The sequence below is a fragment of the Diceros bicornis genome, chromosome 4, assembly GCF_020826845.1.
Source record: "Diceros bicornis minor isolate mBicDic1 chromosome 4, mDicBic1.mat.cur, whole genome shotgun sequence".
Classification (NCBI taxonomy): domain Eukaryota; kingdom Metazoa; phylum Chordata; class Mammalia; order Perissodactyla; family Rhinocerotidae; genus Diceros; species Diceros bicornis.
The window spans coordinates 29,479,931-29,498,680 of NC_080743.1; the positions used below are offsets into that span (position 1 = coordinate 29,479,931).

The 18,750-nt window shown below is 36.9% G+C and overlaps 1 protein-coding gene across 1 annotated transcript; it reads left to right on the plus strand.

Annotated features, from left to right (window-relative positions):
* The first annotated feature begins 918 nt into the window (after positions 1-918).
* DR1 (down-regulator of transcription 1) lies at positions 919-16,878 on the plus strand. The gene is made up of 3 exons (XM_058538556.1): positions 919-1,851; positions 9,505-9,668; positions 14,462-16,878. Exons 1-3 carry the CDS (start codon positions 1,632-1,634, stop codon positions 14,606-14,608), a joined length of 531 nt encoding a protein of 176 aa, XP_058394539.1. The 5' UTR covers positions 919-1,631; the 3' UTR covers positions 14,609-16,878.
* Positions 16,879-18,750: the final 1,872 nt, after the last annotated feature.

Sequence of the window (18,750 nt, forward strand, 5' to 3'; positions counted from 1 at the left end):
ACCCCACTATTTATAACACGACCCCTTCTTCCAAATGACACTTAGTTTTCAAAAATAATGCAATTTTTGTGAAGAACTTGACACGTTGATATTATTAGTCACCCTGGAGAGAAGCAAAAATCAGAGTTGCTTAAGACACAAACGTATTATTTTTCCCCCTCTCCAGAAGCCAACGTGCAATACAACATGAAAAATGACTAAGTCGCAACCTCATAACGTGGTTCATCGGACGCTACGTTATTTCCACTAAGTTGGATCTTATTTCTGGTTTCCGGTTTAGCCATTAGTAGTGACTGGAAGGGCAAGTCACTTCTCTGAATGTTTTTTTTCCCCATAAAACCAAAAAATAGGGGGAGGACCATAGAGAGCTTTGATCCCAATAACGCCTATTAGATACCCTCAAAAGCTTTTCCTCCAAATGATGCAGACACAAGCACAAGGGGTTCTGCTTTCCCCCGTCCCATTCCCGAGCCCAGGCCTCCTTCCTCTTCCTTCCAAGCCCAATTCGGGCTCCTTAAGAAACAGGAAAGAGTTCTTTTAACGAAATCCTGCGCTCTTTTGTCCTCAAACGTGGATGGGAGAAAGTTTCGAGGCCTCAGCCGGTTGAGACTCTACAGGCGATCTACCCTCGCCCGTCCACCCACCCACCGCACCCCGAGTCCGGCGCCGCAGCCCCAGAGCAAGCGCGTGCTCGGGGTTCTCCGGTACCGCGAGGCGCGCGCTCGCCCGGCTACGGTCCCTGTGAAGGGGTGGGATCCCGGGGCGCGTGCCGGGACGGCCGCAGGCGGAAGCTGCTGGCGGCGAAGACGGGCGGTTCCCGCCGGCGCGGGTGGGGGAAGGGCGGCAGTCAGACCCGGAAGTCGGTCTGGAACGGAGCGGGGGGAACACGGGGGGGGGGTGAGGCTTCCGGTAGCGCAAAGGGTGTCGGGAGGGGCTTCCAGCAAACCTTCTTCCCTGGCCTCTGGAGGGACCACCGTTGCCGCGGCCTCGGCTTCCACGATCTGCGTTCGGGCTAAACGGCCACAGCGGCCGCCGCTGCCGGGCGTCTTGTGCCTGGCTCTGTCCGTATTCGTTCCCGGGCGGCCGCCCCTGTTCCAGCAGCGGCCGCGGCCGACATGTTGTGAGGCGGCGGCGCTGGTGTCTGAAGGATGGTTTGGCCGAGGCGGCGGCAACGGCTGCTGGCGGCGGCGGCAGCGGGGGCTCCGGCTCTGTAGAGCCAGCCCGCTGGGTGTCCGCCTGGTACCGCGGCGAGGCCAGTGCCCCGGGACCGTGCCTGTGCTCGGGCGCCGTTGGGGACCGGTTAGGCGACAGCGCCCGCCCGTCTGAGGAGACACGAAGGTGGTTCCCCAGTGTTCAAATTTCCGGACCACCTTGCTTCCCCTCCCCGACCTGAGCAGTGCTGTCCCCGGAGTCCTCAGCCCCCGACTTTCCTCCCAGCCTCGCCCTAAATCTCTCACACACACGGGTGTTCCCCGCCCTCTCGAGCTCCTCCCCCGACCCCTTCATTTTCTGCACCCTCTTCTCGGCGCCCCCGGATCTCTCTCCAAGGGCGGCCTTTTGAAACATCTTCGTGGAGTAGTGGACCAGAGCTGGGGAGTTTTTAAAAGTCAGGGCGCGAGAGAGAAGATACGATGGCTTCCTCATCTGGCAACGATGATGACCTCACTATACCCAGAGCTGCTATCAATAAGATGATCAAAGAGACTCTCCCCAATGTCCGGGTGGCCAACGATGCCCGGGAGCTGGTGGTGAACTGCTGCACTGAATTCATTCACCTTATATCTTCTGAAGCCAATGAGATTTGCAACAAGTCGGAAAAGAAGACCATCTCCCCAGAGCATGTCATACAAGGTAAGTGGCGTAGTATGTGTGGGATTTTGTTTAAATGGGAGTCCGGGGACAGCCTGCTAGTCGCGTGACCCGTTCATGTCAAAGCCTTCATTCCTGTCCCCTGAGAAGTACTGGTAAATAGACAAGCCACGCGGGCGTGGAGGCAGCCGGTGCCTTAAGAAGATCCCTATGTAGTATTCTCGTGGTACTTTTCATCCAGCGAGGACAAGTAAGGATTGCAAGCATTTAGCAATCAGCTAACATCCCCCAAAGGTCAAGTATTAGTAGTGATCTCAATTTACAGGCAGGTAAGCCGAAGCAAGAAGAGTTTTGCCTGCTTGAAGGTGAACCTAGACATGACAACTGAGAAATTGCCTGCCTAAAGTGGAACCTAGATCATGACAACTGAGAAATGAACCCAGAAGTCTCCCTTGGAAAATTGAAATTCAGACAGGAACTTCAAGCACGAGTGGAGACAGCACCTCTTCCTCACCCGACCTTTTCGCCGATGTAGAGGAAATGAATTTTCTGAACACATGAGTAAAAAAATTCTTAATATGAATGTGTTCAACGTTGTAAAGTTTATTGATGTTGAATAAAGAGAGTATATTTTCTGTTTTAAAAATGGTTTAATAGTCCTACCGTTCATCAACAAGTTACCAAAGCACTCCAGTTCTGTTCTGTAGGAAAAGGGTAGAATGTTCTTTAATCTTTCTTTTTCTTTTATATAGCTTGCTTTGTTCTATGGAGATAAGTTTTTAAAGCTTGGATTGAAAGATTGTAAGAGATTTTTTTCATGGAACATTTTCCTGTCCCTTCCTGCTGCCATTCCCATTTAGATGTATCTGCTTAAGCTTTTATTGATGCTTTTATTGAACAGCACTTCTGAAAGTTTTAACAGTGCCCTCTGTCTTATCTTGGAAAGAATTTAGTCCAGTAATAGTCATTGGGGGGACTGTATTCTGATGGTTTGTTTCTGAGGTGGGGAGACATGTTTACTTGTCATAATGTTTTGGGAAGCGCTTAAATATACTCTTATGAAAAAGTTGCATTCAATTTGAGGTGATAAATTGCCTTTTATGATAATCCAATTAAAATTCTAACAATTTCTTGATTGCTTTTGAAGTCAGAAAAAAATCATGGTTAATTTTAATCATTTTGGTAAGCAGATGGTTGTCTACCATTTTATTTTTATAATTTAACTTTTTAAAAGGTGGCTTTGTGTTATTCTGAAATAGAGAACACATCTGTTCATGTTCACCGCATCCAATATTTTACTGTCAATATTGACAAAAGGATTAAATGATTCATTTTTGATCCTTGATGATGTGTGGAAGGTAGATTTAAAATATACTCTGCCATTTCCATTTCAGTACAGAGGGAGAAAAAAAATCCCTAGGAAAAAGCATATTTGATTTTAAAGTTAGTATTTTTTTCCTACTTGTTTGGTGTGCTGAATCTTGGTAAGTAAAATGAAAGCCAAGTTGTCTCTTTTTCTTCTTGTGTTTTTATTTTTACATTGCATGTGTGATTGTTGTCATGTCTTTCGCAAGATTATCCAACACGGATAGCTATAATTTTCTTTTACAGCTCATAAAAAAGAAAAAAGGTCTTTTATCAACATTGCCTTTCTAATGAAAATTGCAAAAGATTTCTAAAGGATCTGCTTGAACATTTGTTTATACCACAGAAGTGGGGATCGTTCCAAAAATCGAATAACATATTACAATCTGTCTTCTTGGGTAGAGTTTATTCTTTTCTAGGATATATTTAGATTTCTGATTGACATGATGGAATAAAAGTGCAGCTGTAGCAAGCAGTATGCTAAATAGCTCAACTTTGGAATATGCTAAATTCAGTTTAATGTATGAGTCAGAAAGTTACAGTGAAAGCATTTTCCTTTGTGTCCTGAAGATCATTTACATATTAATTTTAAAAAATCATGTATTGACCTGTTATAGTCTTATAAATTTACCTTTTTTTCTTGTAACATTGCTATTGTTAAGTGGATAAGGACAATTTTGTCCAAAATTCTCTCCAGTTAGGGGAATAGATTTTATATATTGAAAATCTCATTTGCTTAATCATTTTAAAGAATTTTTGTCTTGAGTGGTTAAAATTTTTTTAAAGAAACCTTAAGATTTGTATTTTTTAGGTGTTTAAAGTATATTTGTAAAGACTAACTGGAAATCTAGGTAAATCATGATAGATGGGACTTTTTTTACAATTTTCTATCAGCATTGATTATTGAGGAATGTAGAATATATCCAAGTGGAATAATAATGTCCATTTTAAAGTGGTATGATTCTCACATGTTGAAGTTTGGATTTTTTAGTAATAAGTTATTGAACTAGACTTTGCTTCAGGACATCTCACTTGTTCACTTGCCACTTTGCTTTGTCAGAGCAAATTAAGCATTTGAGGCAGTTCTGTGAAATGCAAGTTAAAGTTGAAATAATTTTATTGCCAGTAAATTTGTGAAATACTATAGCTTATTTTTAAAAATTTTTTTCTAAATGTTTTGCTTATTTTGAGTTTAAGAAAGTGGACTTTGTACTGAAGATTACATATACACAAATAGAGCGAGTTCTAAGTTATAAACGTATTCCTTTTATTCCATTGCTGGTTTCTGTGAACATATATTCTTAAATGAGTTCTAACATGTTCTGTTGCATTATGGAAACAATTGACCTTGAGAGTCCAGAGCTGCAAGTTCTGTACTGGAAAGTCTTTGGCCTTAGGCATATCTGTTAAAGGTCTCCCCATTTATGTATAAGTAATACTTAATGGTTTCAGGTATAACTTGCAATTATTGAGAATCAATCAAGGTTGAGAACTTTACATGAAATATGCTACAATAAATAATAATTTAAAAAATTTATAGTGGTACTGATTAAAATATAAAGCTGAAAGTCTTATGTTTAACCTTACATCATGATGCCATTTGTAAAGCCAAAGTATAAATAAGAATATTTTAAGTGATATTCCTTTCTTTCTGCATTTTTAATCTCTTGCTACGTTTTTTTTTTTTCACTTTTATAAGAATAGTAACTGAAAGTAGTGAAAGTTTGAAAAAGTCTCTGAGGATTTGCTTCTTCAGCAGTTGAGTTGCTCCAAGCTATTTATGTTGAAGAACTTTTTAAAAATTCCGGTCCCTCTCACACTGATACTTTTGTAAAATACAATAAAAATGGATCACTAGAAAAACAAAATGGAAAAAAAAAGACATAAATAAAGCTTTATTTTTTTGTCATTAGGTTCAGTAGACATAAAGTTACTCTGTCAAATTGTTATGACGTTTCTTTTTTTCCCAGCTTTATTGAGATATTGACATATAACATTGGTGTAAATTTAAGGTGTATAATGTAATGATTTGATATATGTGTATATTGTGAAATGATTACCACAATAAGGTTAGCTAACATAGTCATCACCTTACATAGCTGCAGTTTTGCTCTTAAGATTCTTAAATGCTTGCTTTGAATTTCCCTTCTTAACTCAGAGCAGACCATTACAAACAGGTCTGGCACAAGTCCAAGGACCATACTTTGAGTAGCTTTGCTCTGAAGCCTAAACCACAGTCTATTTGGGAAAGTGCATGTGAAGTGGTTTTGAAATCAGAAGATCTGAGTGGTTGCAGAGAAGTTGTAATAAGAATGAGAATGATATTATATTGCCTAAAAAATCATACTAATATTTTTTCCAAAGGGACACATGTAATTTGCGTTGCACAATTGATCATATAATCGGATGTTTTCCAAGTTAGGATTTTATTATTTTCCTTAAAATTGATAGATCTTTTGTTTTCCTTCTGCCACACAACAGTTACTTTTGAATACTACTATGTACTTGGCATTGTGCTAGATACTGCTAAGGATATAAAGTTGAATGATACGTGATTCCTCCTTTGCCATCAGTCTCTCATTGTTGTCCCAGATTCCCAGGAGTAGTGATACCATAGAGGACATGGTTCTTAAGGGTCTTCAGAAACGTTTGCCAGACTAATTAGCCAAGAAGTCACTTTGGCCTGCATCCTCTTCATGTATTTTAAGTGAACTACATCACTCCCCTCCCCGCAACATACAAACAAAAGAAAATAGAGAAATTTGAGAATGCTATTTTATATATTTTAATTTTTTTTAATGAAAATATGCATTATGCATTGAAGTATAAAGTAATTCACACAAATTCTTGTTATAACAAAACTTTTCAGGATTATATCGCTTTTGTACAATAAGATAAGCCTGTATTAAAATTATTGTTACTGGGTGGAAATTTTTCCTTTTCTCTTTTTTTTAAGTGGCTGTCTTGTTAACGTCTGTCTTTTAAATTGAAAAATGTGCTAAGTATTTTTTTTTCCCTAATATACCATGCACTTTTCTGGGTGTAGTTTTAAGATAGATGGGAAGGAGTAGCGGGCAGACCTCTGAGGAATAAGTAATGTGTGTGTTTTACCCACAAATTTTTTAAAAATTATTTTTCTTTTTTGGCTTTTACTCTGAGATCCTTAGAGCCAGGACCATCAACAGTCCATAAAGTCCCTTTGTACACATTAGGAAGAGGCACTCCTTCCTTAAAAACCTTTACTACCATCTGCCAGGAAAAGCACCATAATAAACATTCAAATCTATTATGTTTATAGTATGAATGGCCCTCCTTATATATATGGTACTGTTGTACACTGAACAACATGCACAGCTGTAAATGGTGGCCCCGCTTAGGAGCCGTTTCCCTTATCGTTTAAGATTCTCCTTTGTGTGAAATGGAAATGATTAGTACTACATGGTAACAAATGATGTAAAATATCTTTCTATTTAGAAGATACTATGTCGAGTTAATGATATCTGTTAGCCAAAATGTTTAAAATTTAGATTAAAGTCAATGCAGGTTTTGAAATTAATTAATTTAATTAAATTTATGGCTGCTCCTGTTGAACCATTTTATTTTATTTTATTTGCATATACATGCTCTTTGCATAATATTAAATATTAATCTTGGATTTACTTGCAAATTTTTTGAAAGCAATGTTCTCAACTTTAGATGTTTTTAAAGGTGAAGTTTTTTTTGTTTGTTTTTGTTTTTGTTTGAATTTTTAACCCAAGCTCTCCACGGTTAAAGGTAGTTCAGATTGGATTTTTTTAATGTCTATCTAGTAATGTTGTGAATTACTAGACTAGAGTAGTAATTTGAAGAGTTTCTCCATTTTGTTGATTTGTTAATTTTGTAAATTTAATATTTTATATTATAAATATATACTTGTTCATTTTGAATTTAGGTGTGATAATGCATAGCTGTACATTTATTTAGGTCCTGTACACTTGGTAGAGTACTCTTAAATGTAAGAGGAAAAATAAAGATGAATAATACATAGTCCAGTTGGTTAAGTGACTCTTATGTGCTAGGCACTGTGTTAAATGCTTTAGATTAATTACTTGTTCATTCCTACAACCCTAAAACTAATAAAAATATGATAGTGAATACTTTATTTTCCTCCTTCTATGGGCCAGCCTCTGTTCTAACCTCTTTATTTATGTTAATTCATGTATTCTTCACAGCAACCTGATCTGATGAGATGTAGGTACTGTTATTCTTGTTTTAGAGGCATGGAGGTGAAGGAACTTATCTAGGGTCACACAGCTAATATGAGGCAGAGCTAGGGGTCAGTCCCTGGCAGCCTTAGGACCTGCATGTTTAACCGCTATACTGCTTCTTGTTGTGGAAAGATATTATGAAATAGATGCTATTCTCATTTTAGAGATGGAAAACTGAAGCTTAGAGATATTAAGCAGTGTATCCAAGGTTATACAAATACAATGACAACCAAGTTTCAAATTCTATGTCTATCTGATGTCAAAAGAGGGGAGATTACTTCTGTCTAGGAGAATCAGGCAAGCTTAATTCTTGAAGATGGAGTTTGATCTGGGCCTTGAATGCATTACCATCAGCATGAATGTAGGAAACTGGTGCCTGTTGGGAAACATTGAACAGTCAGATTTAGCAGAAGTATACGGAGATTTATTGGCAGAAATAAAGCTGGAAATGTAGATGGGGCTAGATCCTCGAGAACCTTGGTGTAGGGCTAAGGAAATAAGACCTTCTTTAGAATGTGGCAGGAAACCTTAAGCCATTCACTTGGTTTCCTTTGGTATTGTCTCCAGCCAGTATTATTGAAAATACTTTACTATACTTATGCCTTTAAAAAGAGAAAAGATAAAACCTTTGACTTCTAGCATTGATGCTTAAAAAGTAATCAGTCTGATAATTCAAGTGAAAAATGCAAGGCTGTCTGATGTTCACTTAATTTTCCACTTATACCCCAAGCTTCTTGAGGCCAAGGACTATGTGGTGGCTAACTTAATATACAGAACTCAGAGTAATGCCTTAGTGAAGTTTTTTTGGGGGGTAAAGTGGATCAGTAAGTTAATGAAAATTCAAATAATAGTACTTTGCTTTTTGGCATCAGATTATTTCTAAAGAATGTTGATGAAAACAGCTTAACGTTTGAAGTAATTAAAATTGTAAATCATTGAAAATGTCTTAAAAACTGCCTCTTACATGGGAATGTGGATTTGTAAAGGTATATTTGGTGTTCTCCCTGAAGAGCAAGTCCCTGAAATTAGAATTCAGAGCGTCTTTGCTGAGGGCAGTCTGGTTCATCATAATTGTTGAAAGACTGCAAGAACTGATGAACTACATTAAGTTCATTTATTGTGTTTTTTACTACCTGTGTTTCATCACTGGCTCAGAAAACAAAATATGCCTTTGGGGCATTAGTCAACATATAGAAAACACTAAAATATAGTTTTAAACACTATGAGCCAAAAGGATATTTTATGCCTTATCTTTCTGGATTACAGAAGGCATTTAGAGAGTGCATTATTTTCTTGTAAAATTTTCTTTCTAAATGTAAAAAAATAAAGGGAGAGAATTTTTTGTTAATGCTTCTTCTATACTTATAGTCTTCCTTTACCCAATTTTTCTGCCACATGACTTAAAAAGCTTTTATAATGCTTCCTGTTAAGTTTTATTTTCAAGGGAAATTTGTTCGCTGAATATAAATGCTGAATTTCATAAGTTATTTCCACCGCTATTTCTTAACTTGGCAGTTTGAATGTCTTTGCTAAAAATAGTTTCCTGTTGATATTGGACAAAAGAACTTATCTATTCTTTCATCCTATCCTACTGAAACTCAGAGCATGTGTTACCAGCCTACTTTTTCTAAGCCAAATGGTGCAAAATATGTTATTAACACATATATTCCAAATACTTGCTTTTTTTGTTTTCTTTCAGAAAGTGACTGACTTGAGTTTGATTTACTGAGTGGTATAGGAAAAATGTTTTCTTACTAAAACCACATGTTCTTACATTGGACCTTTTTTTCCTCACCGGAAATGCTTTTTTTTTTTTTTAAATTAGTCAGAAAGAAAAGGAAAAGTGAAGGCCTGTGCCTTGAAATGTTCCTTAAGTTTTAACTATTTTGCAATCTAGTATTAAAAAAGTTGACAAGATATTTTGTCTTAGCCATCCAGATGATTGCTGTGCAACTATAAAATAGGTAAAAATTATTAGAAAACAGCAACTTCCCCCTCCAAAAAACACCCTACAAAAACTTAACATTCCATAGGTAGAGGAAAAGCTATGTTTTATCACTCTTTTATGTTTTCATTTCCCTAGCACTAGAAAGTTTGGGCTTTGGCTCTTATATCAGTGAAGTAAAAGAAGTCTTACAAGAATGCAAGACTGTAGCATTAAAAAGAAGAAAGGCCAGTTCTCGTTTGGAAAACCTGGGCATTCCTGAAGAAGAGTTATTAAGACAGCAACAGGAATTATTTGCAAAAGTAAGTAATCATTTTAAATTATTTTTATCTGAATCCTACCCTATTTGCTAACAGAAATCATACTAGTTTCTGAAATCATTTCCTAAATCAACATACCTACCCAAAAGATTTTCTTTCTGTGGCTGATTGTTTGATCATAGAGTCGGATGTTTAGATCTGGCCAGCTTGACTCTGTTTGGCCAGTTATTTACTTTATAGAAAAAGTAAATATTTGCAGTAACCTGTTTTCTAAGGAGAACAACTCCAAATAACTACTGAGATTTTACTTTGATGCTTTTTTGACAGAATGACAATTTGAAAGCATGGAAAGTATACCTAAACATTCTTAAGATTAAAACGATGGGCTAGTCAGAAAATACTATATCAGATTTTATGATGAGTGGCATATAAGGAAAATATGATTAACACTGACCTGTGGATGAGGATCCCCTAGTATTTCTTTGCTCTTGTGAGGAAAATCAGCAGAGAGGTAAAATTATAGCAGCTGCCTAGTATTTCTTCCCCAGAGCAGAAAGTACTTAAGTCCTAAATATGAACAGAACGGATAAGTAAATATAACATCTTTTTCATCACTTTCATTTTATCTTTTAGATTTTAAATACTGACACAATAGCAGCAAATATTTGGAAAGGGGGACCCATTAATATATCGAGATTAAAGTTAACTGTAAATTATAAATGAGTCATTTTAGTATGTGGGAGTGAGAATCTTAAAACATAATGAAAATCTCCAAAAGAAGAAATGAATTAACAAGTATATGCCCACTTCTCTTTCACACTCCCATTTTACAAGGAAAATACTTGGGATGGGTTGGGTAAGAGGCAAGAGGGAAAAAGGAAATAAGAATAAATACTATTGAAGAATTTAATTTGTGGAAATAAATACACATAAAATTTATCAATCAGCAATGATTTTAAAGGCATAAAAAAGGTTTTATGTTCAGAAAGAAATGTATGGGAGCTGATATGGGGTCATGGTACCTAAAAGTCAGTTAAATTTTAAATGTAACCAGTACATGTCTTTGCAAATCATTGAATAAACTACCAGATCAAGCACCTTTGCAATAAAACCTGTGTAGAGACTTGAAATTATTTGAAATTTTTCTTGTGCCATGAAATTTTACCTGGTTTTAGTTGATTAGGCCACAGAGTAGGTATTCCTTTTTGTGTGTGTGTGAGGAAGATTAGCCCTGAGCTAGCATTTGTTGCCAATCCTTTTTGTTGTTGTTGTTGTTGTTGTTGTTGTTGAGGAAGATTGGCCCTGGGCTAATATCTGTACCCATCTTCCTCTACTTTATATGGGACACCGCCACAGCATGGCTTGACAAGCTTAACCACTATGCCTCCAGAGCGGCCCCCAAGAGTAGGTATTCTTAAATTGATTAAATTCACATATTTGGTTTGCCCTATAATTTTCTTATGAACTCTTAAATTGTTTTTTGTGAAGCTCTCTTAGTCTATTTTGGACTCTGAGTATAAAAGTAAATATGGGGGCCCCATGACATAGTGGTTAAGTTGGCACGCTCTACTTTGGCGGCCTGGGGTTCGCAGGTTCGGATCCTGGGCGCGGACAGATGCACCACTTGTCAAGCCATGCTGTGGTGGTGTCCCATATAAAGTAGAGGAAGATTGGCAACGGATGTTAGCTCAGAGCTAATCTTCCTCACACACACACCCAAAAAGTAAATATGCCTGTAGAATAACTATTTTCCATATTTCCTTATAAAAATGGATGAAAGTTGTTATTAGAGAGGATACCTGGTTTCTCATTTCCTAAACAAAAAAAATTTTCGTCTTGTAGGGGAGATATAATATAGGTACACTAACAACTGTAATATGAGGCTAACTACTTTCACGAGGAAGATGTAAAGAGATCACAAGTACAGAGACCTCACGTTAGATTTTGGTCATGTAGGAGTGTGCCAGTTCCTAAGCAATTGTCTGAGCCTGAAAACCACCTTTCTATTCTCCACTTTGTGACTGGGCCTAGTACTCTGCAAACCACATTTCTGCTTTTCTAGCTAACTTCTGGTAGAGTCTACTGCCAGTATGGGGCTCTAGAAGGGAGATTGCAAGGCTGGAGGAGGAAGGCAGCACTTGGGCTCCTTTCTTTTACTTCCTGTTGGCTTTGAGTTCCTTTGAGCAACTAGCAATGCTTCTTCCCCTGGCTGCATCAGTTTTTTCCTGTAGCAGGAACTGAATCTAGTTTGCAGTTTCTCTAATACTTACAGAATCAGCCTAAGCATTCATCCCTTTCCTCAGGATTGTCGGTCTCAAACCTTAGAGCCTTCCTCCAAGCTCAAAGATGCTAGTACCAGCCAATCTATACCCCTTCTTCCGAGGTCTGAGTTTCAGTTCTATGGGTTGCTTCTCTAAGCTTCTAAGTTTTAAGAATTCTATCCTCTTCCCAGTTTTAGGGTTGGTGGCTGCTTCCTGTAGTTGCCACCTGTGTGATCTTAGTGTTTTTTTCTTGCTTTTCCAATTACCTAGTTACCAACTTTATACTTGGTTAACAATCCTTTATATTACATTCTTTCTGTTCCCCTAACTAGTGTGACTTCTATCTTCTGATTAGACTCTGAGTGATACTGGGAGGAACTGGGAAAAAACTTAATGGAGAAAATAGTATTTCAGTTTGACTTGAAGAAAGAGTGGAATTTCAGTAGGTGAAAATCAGGAAATTTCACATAGAATGAATATCAGCATGAGGTAGTGGAAATGGGAGGGTATGGTGTATATTTGGGAAACATTTTATGTTCTAGGTTTTTTTGGGAGCAGAAAGTACATGTTTCAAAAAATTAGAGGGATAGGTTGGGGCAGGCAGTAATTTAGAGGACCTTGAACTCTAGGCTGAGAAATTTGGACTTAATTGGTACAATTAAATGATTTTTTTAAAGTATAATAATGACTGGGTTAGAATTCTCTAGAAATGGGCCGGCCCCGTGGCTTAGCGGTTGGGCGTGCGCGCTCCGCTACTGGCGGCCCAGGTTTGGATCCCGGGCGTGCACCGACGCACCACTTCTCTGGCCATGCTGAGGCCGCGTCCCACATACAGCAACTAGAAGGATGTGCAGCTATGACATACAACTATCTACTGGGGCTTTGGGGGGTAAAAAAAAGGAGGAGGATTGGCAATAGATGTTAGCTCAGACCCAGTCTTCCTCAGCAAAAAGAGGAGGATTAGCACGGATGTTAACTCAGGGCTGATCTTCCTCACAAAAAAAAAAAAAGAATTCTCTAGAGATGTTTGGATAATAAATTCATGACAGATTATTAAGAAAAGTTAGGAATGTACATGGTAAATCTTAGTGTTAGAGGATGTGCTGTGCATCACTGTTTTCCCACAAAACATTCATTTAGAAAGTACTGGGGGCCTATGTGCTGGGATTGCAACAGTGAATATGAAAACAGTTTCTATTCTCAAGTGGAAAAAACAGATATATACTCAGATAAATTAGAAAACAAAGTAGATAGTTATGGGAATTCATAGAGAATTATGGCATATAATAATAGAGCACATAATATGATCTAGAAGGGTCAAGAAAGACTAACTGATTTATGTTTTAAATGATGACTAGGAATTGGCCGTGCATAAGGAGGGTATGAGCCAGGCTTAAAGAACAATTCTGAGAAAAGGCAGAGAGGGAGAAACAACATTGTTGTGGTAGAGTCTAACAGGAAATTATATGATCTTTTCAAGAACGGATTTATTTTCCCCTTCTTGGTGCGGTTTTTCTGCTAATAGATGAATAAACTGGGAAGGAGCCTTAGCTATTGCAACACTGCATATAAATTGAGAAGGGGCCTTAGCTGTTGTAACAGTGCATGTAATACATATGTATACATCTTGGTTTCTAAAATCCTTTTTTTTTTTTTTTTTTTTGTGAGGAGACCAGCCCTGTGCTAACATCTGCCAATCCTCCTTTTTTCTGCTGAGGAAGACTGGCCCTGGGCTAACATACATGCCTGTCTTCCTCCACTTTATATGGGACACTGCCACAGCATGGCTTGCCAAGCAGTGCGTTGGTGCGCGCCTGGGATCCGAACCGGCAAACCCCAGGCCGCCGCAGCAGAGCGCACGCACTTAACTGCTTGCGCCACTGGGCCGGCCCTAAAATCCTTTTTTTTTAATATAGAGGATATATCAAATAAATGGATTTTAACTATCCCACTTAAAATCAGTCCTGGATAAGTGTCTTTTCACTGGTGTGTTTATGGGAAGGATGTGTGTGTGTGTGTATTTAGGTGAGGGGAGAGGAAGGGAGAGATATATATATATAGGGTAGGGAATTGTGATAGGAACTGAAAAGAAATATCAAGGTAGCTATTGTATTCATGTATAGTACTTTTGCATAAGAGTTAGAGCTACTGTACTAAAGGACTACAGAAATAATTTTTAGATTGAAAAATATTTACATCAAAACTGTAAGTTGCGAAGACAGAAGAATCAAGTGAAATGAAGAGAGAAAACATGAGGAAAGGAACCAGAGAGAGAATGTTGTGATTTTCCTGTCTAATTTTTCAGCTTATTGTCAAAGGTCATAAATTATGTGGCATAAAATGGAGCTATCTATAAGAGAACTAAGTTTTGGAAACTCTCCTTAGAGAGTTGACAGAGAAGCAATCTCCATGTTTTCTTATAGAGTTCACATTCTCCAGATATACAATTATATAGTGGTTGGAAAATATCCAAACTTGATAATGACTAAATCTGTAATTGGCTTAATATACATTTAACCAAAGTATATATGTTGTGAGTTTTAAAAACATTGTTTTTATGTTTTTATTGTTTAGGCTAGACAGCAACAAGCAGAATTGGCCCAGCAGGAATGGCTTCAAATGCAGCAGGCTGCCCAACAAGCACAGCTTGCTGCTGCCTCAGCCAGTGCATCCAACCAGGCAGGGTCTTCTCAGGATGAAGAAGATGATGATGATATCTGAAATTCACCAGCTGAGTTTCTCTTTCCTCTATAAATGTTTTTCCTTGCACAAGAAAGCAGTGAAAGAAATGCTTATCTGTAATTTTGTATGCATCTTGGTGGACTTGCCATTGGTATTCTAGGGATGTCTGCTGTTAACTGTCATCTATTGTGTGCTATTCATGTAAAAACTGTCTCTTTGAACTATTGAAAATTTAAGATTCAGTATAATATCAATTTTGAATTTTTAATGGTGTTTATGAAATTTTAGATAGCAGTGAGTCCTTTATTTGATCAATAAACAGTGTTACAGAAAACTTCAAGTTTATAAAAATACAGTGAAATTTATACAGAAACTCTAAATCTGCATTTGCATTTCCTCTGCCCTTTTAACTAAACCTAAAATTGGGAATTTTACGTTATTGAGGGAGTGGTGCTCTGTAATGCAGTGGGCATTAGATCAGGTTGGTGAAAAAACAAAGACTTCATTTATGTAGTATCTGAATTTTTCTTTTAAAATGAGTGTATACAGGCAATAAGTATATATGCTCAGATAAATACACTTGTTTGAAAAAAATCTCAAAATGAGACATTCAAAAACTAGGAAGGAATATGTTCAACAGTAGCTATATAAATTTGGTGGGTTATGTTTTTGATTTTGTTTTATGTAGAGCTAAAAACTACAGTTTTATTATGGTGTAGTTCATCTTGAGCTATACTATTACATTTCAGAGGCTGCCCAATTTTGAGGATTGTCATGATTCTTCCTATTTCACTCCAATAATTGTTAATAGTATTACTTGCTTAGTCCATCCATGTTTATTGGAACTTGTGAAACAATTGCTTAGGTTCCGTTGGTTTAACTGAGGTATAAACCTCATAAATATTCAAACCTTTGCTGGGGGAAAGAAATGAAAGTTAATGAGCATGCTTGCTATAAAAGAGGAATTTTTTATAATTTAACTTGTAGTTATAGTTTACTTATTGTTTGTTTTTAGTGTTACTTTTACATTTTCTTGACTAGATGGCCTAGAATGTCCAATGCTTCCTTTTGAAATGACATCATTGTCTCCTTCATCGTAATTGAGTGATAGCTTTAAAAAGTGATTGGTTTTGTTTAAGAAAGTGTGTCGTAACTGATCAGCCTTATATGAAACATAAATAGTTTCAACCTGCTCATTAAAACAGAGAAGCTTTAATTTGGTTCCGATAAATAAAGTATGGTAGTGATTTTTGTATGAATCCAGTATGTTGAAGAAATGGCATATTGTTTGTATTTTGGACACAGAATGGAAAAGCCACTTAAGATAGTATGAAGTAATCTAAATTCTTGTGTCAGTTGCCAAATCATTTAAATTTCTGTATTCACCAAGCCCAAGGATAGATTGTGGCTCCCAGGATTCCAATTTTAATTGGAGAGCTAAATAAGTAAAGTTTACAAGTATTGGACTTCTTAATGATCATATTTTGCAGTTTTAGTAAAAGTGAAATATTGTCATACATTTATTAAATATACTTCCTCCATGCCATGAAAAGGTTAATCTTGCTGAATGTTTTAAGTTCAAGTTGATATTGCATCCATGAAGTGCTTTGGACAACATAGAAGGGATTGTTTTTTTTAAAGTTTAAGTACCAAAGGTAGTCTAGTCTAAGAAATAATAAGTTAATAAGTGTTGGCTTTTCTAATTTGTACTGTAACATCCTTATACTTTCTGTTTTAAGTATATCTGTTTCTTAAGTAAACAACTTAGATATTTTTCCACACCTTTTTTTTTTCCTGATGCAGAGTTCAGGTTAATTAGTATTTTACTGCATCTGATAATGTATTATATGTTCGAAGCCTAGTGACTTTTCATTTTGACATTCTTGTGATTTCATATGCTGTATTCTTCAAGCAATAAAATCCCGATGTGTTTTATAAATTGTTTTTATATTCAATTATCTATACAGATTAACAGCAGGAGATTTAAAAATTAAAAAAAAAAAAATTAACATTTTTACTAGTTTCAAGAATCTTAGGCCCAAAAGACACTTTGATTATTTGTATATAGTACCTGACTTTCTCCTTTGTTTACTGTTATTTCAGAAAATTTGGTTTTACTTGTGTTTTTGTAATTTACAGTCCTAGGATCCAGGCATAACAAAGCTAATTAAGCAATGTTTTACTTTTTGCTTATTTTCCAGCATTTAAAAGTCACTATAATATTCTGTCTGTTGAGATTTTTTAAATCTTGTGGAGAGAGAACCAAATCTTTAGGGTGCTTGAGAAATAAAGTTATTGTCTAGTAAGTATTTTCCCCACCTCCTTGAACATATATCTTTTTTTTTCACCGGACTATCAGATTGATAAGTTTTGAGAGGTACCAATCTTTAAAACTGCGTATACCATACATATAGAAGAGTACACAAATAAGAGTTTTCGCAAATTAAATATACTCATGTCAGTAGCCCTCAGATCAAGACACAGAGCATTGTGAGTCCCCCAGAAGCCCTCATCTTGCCCCTCGCTTAACATTGTCTTCTTCCTCCCCAGAAGTAACTACTATTCTGACTTCTAAACCCATAGGTGAGTTTTGTCTGTCTTTTATTTTATGTAAATGCACTTACACATAATATACTCTTTTTTCACTCATCATTATATTTGTGAGTGTACTGATTTCCTGATGCCACTGTTAACAAATTAGCGCAAACTTAGTGATTTAAAACGATACAAATTTATTTTCTTGCATTCCTGGAAATTATAAATCCAAAATCAGTAGTTTCATTAGGCCCAAGTCAAGGTATCAGCAGGGTTCGTTCCTGAATCTGCTGGTTTTGAGTGGAGAATTTGTTTCCCTGCCTTTGGCTGCCTGTATTCCTTGGCCTGTGGACCCTTCCTCTATGTTCAAAGCATCTGCTTTCGTCATCACATCATCTCTTCTTCTATAGTCAAATCTTCCTCTGCTTCTACATTTAGGGCCCACTTGGATAATCCAGGATAATGTTCCCTGTTCAAGACCCTTTATTTAATCACGTCTGCAAAGTCTCTTTTGCCATATAAGGTAACATTCACAGGTTCCAGGGATTAGATCATGGATATCTTTGGAGACCATTTTTCAGTCTAGCAGAGTGAGATTCATTCATTTGCTGTGAATATTTGTAGTTCATTCATTCTCATTGCTGAATAATAGTCCATTAATTTATCTATTTATATTATATCCAAAATTTATTTATCCATTCTGCCATTGATGGGCAGTTGAGGAGTTCCTGGTTCTGGGTTATTATGAATAATACTGTGGAGAACATTCGTATACATGTCTTTTGGTGAGTGTATATATGCATTTCTGTTGAATATATACCTGGGAGTGGAATTGCTGAGTCATGAGTATGCATACATTCGATTTTGGTATGTACTCTCAGTTTTCTGAAGCGTTTGTAAGAAGGTACTATCTTATTGTGTTCTATAGTAATGAATTACCCTAATGGTCTAGTGGCCTGAGAATGTTAAGGAATTTCTCAAAATACCTAGATTATACCAATGAGTTATACTTGCTACAGCAGGTCTGTTGTTATTTACTATATTCATACAAGAGGAAAATGAAAGCAAAAGTATTTGTTCTTGTTACTGATACAGTAGTATTATGCACTCATTAGATTATTGCTCCTGAGAAGAAATGCAAGTTTTAAGTAATCATAAATAGTATGTTGAGTTTAAAAATAGTATGTTTAGTTGTGGAAAATCCATGATTTAAATTTTTAATTGAATTTCAATTTTTTTTGGTATAACCTTATTTGAATACATAGATATTTCCTCATATCCAAATGGCCACCAGAAAGAATTATGTAATCCGGATAGCGTAGGCACTGCCTTCCACTGGCTTCACTTGGATTTTTCATTTCCTTCTCTTCTGTCCCCAACAGCTTGGTCCCCGCTATTTTTCACCTTGCCCCATAGCATAGAGTATCCTTGGTAGGACTGGCCAGAGTGAAGAGAATGGCAGCATAAATATAGCCTCCTTTCACGTACCCCCACTTGTCATCAAAGCATTGCCATTGATCCTTATACTGTTTCCTCAAAAGACCTTCCTTTAGCGTGTGTGCTTAGATTTGCCTTTTCCTATAAAAGATGTAAATGAAAAGAGAAAGTAGGGAAGCAAAGGAGGTAACTTTTAACTTTTGTTCAAT

What these genes read in the sequence shown, in the direction of transcription:
- DR1 (XM_058538556.1), top strand. Translation starts at nt 1,632, where the DNA reads ATGGCTTCCTCATCTGGCAACGATGATGACCTCACTATACCCAGAGCT. An exon ending in CCCAGAGCATGTCATACAAG is followed by an intron (nt 1,852 to 9,504) that starts GTAAGTGGCGTA and finishes TCATTTCCCTAG; the next exon opens with CACTAGAAAGTTTGGGCTTT. An exon ending in AACAGGAATTATTTGCAAAA is followed by an intron (nt 9,669 to 14,461) that starts GTAAGTAATCAT and finishes TTTATTGTTTAG; the next exon opens with GCTAGACAGCAACAAGCAGA.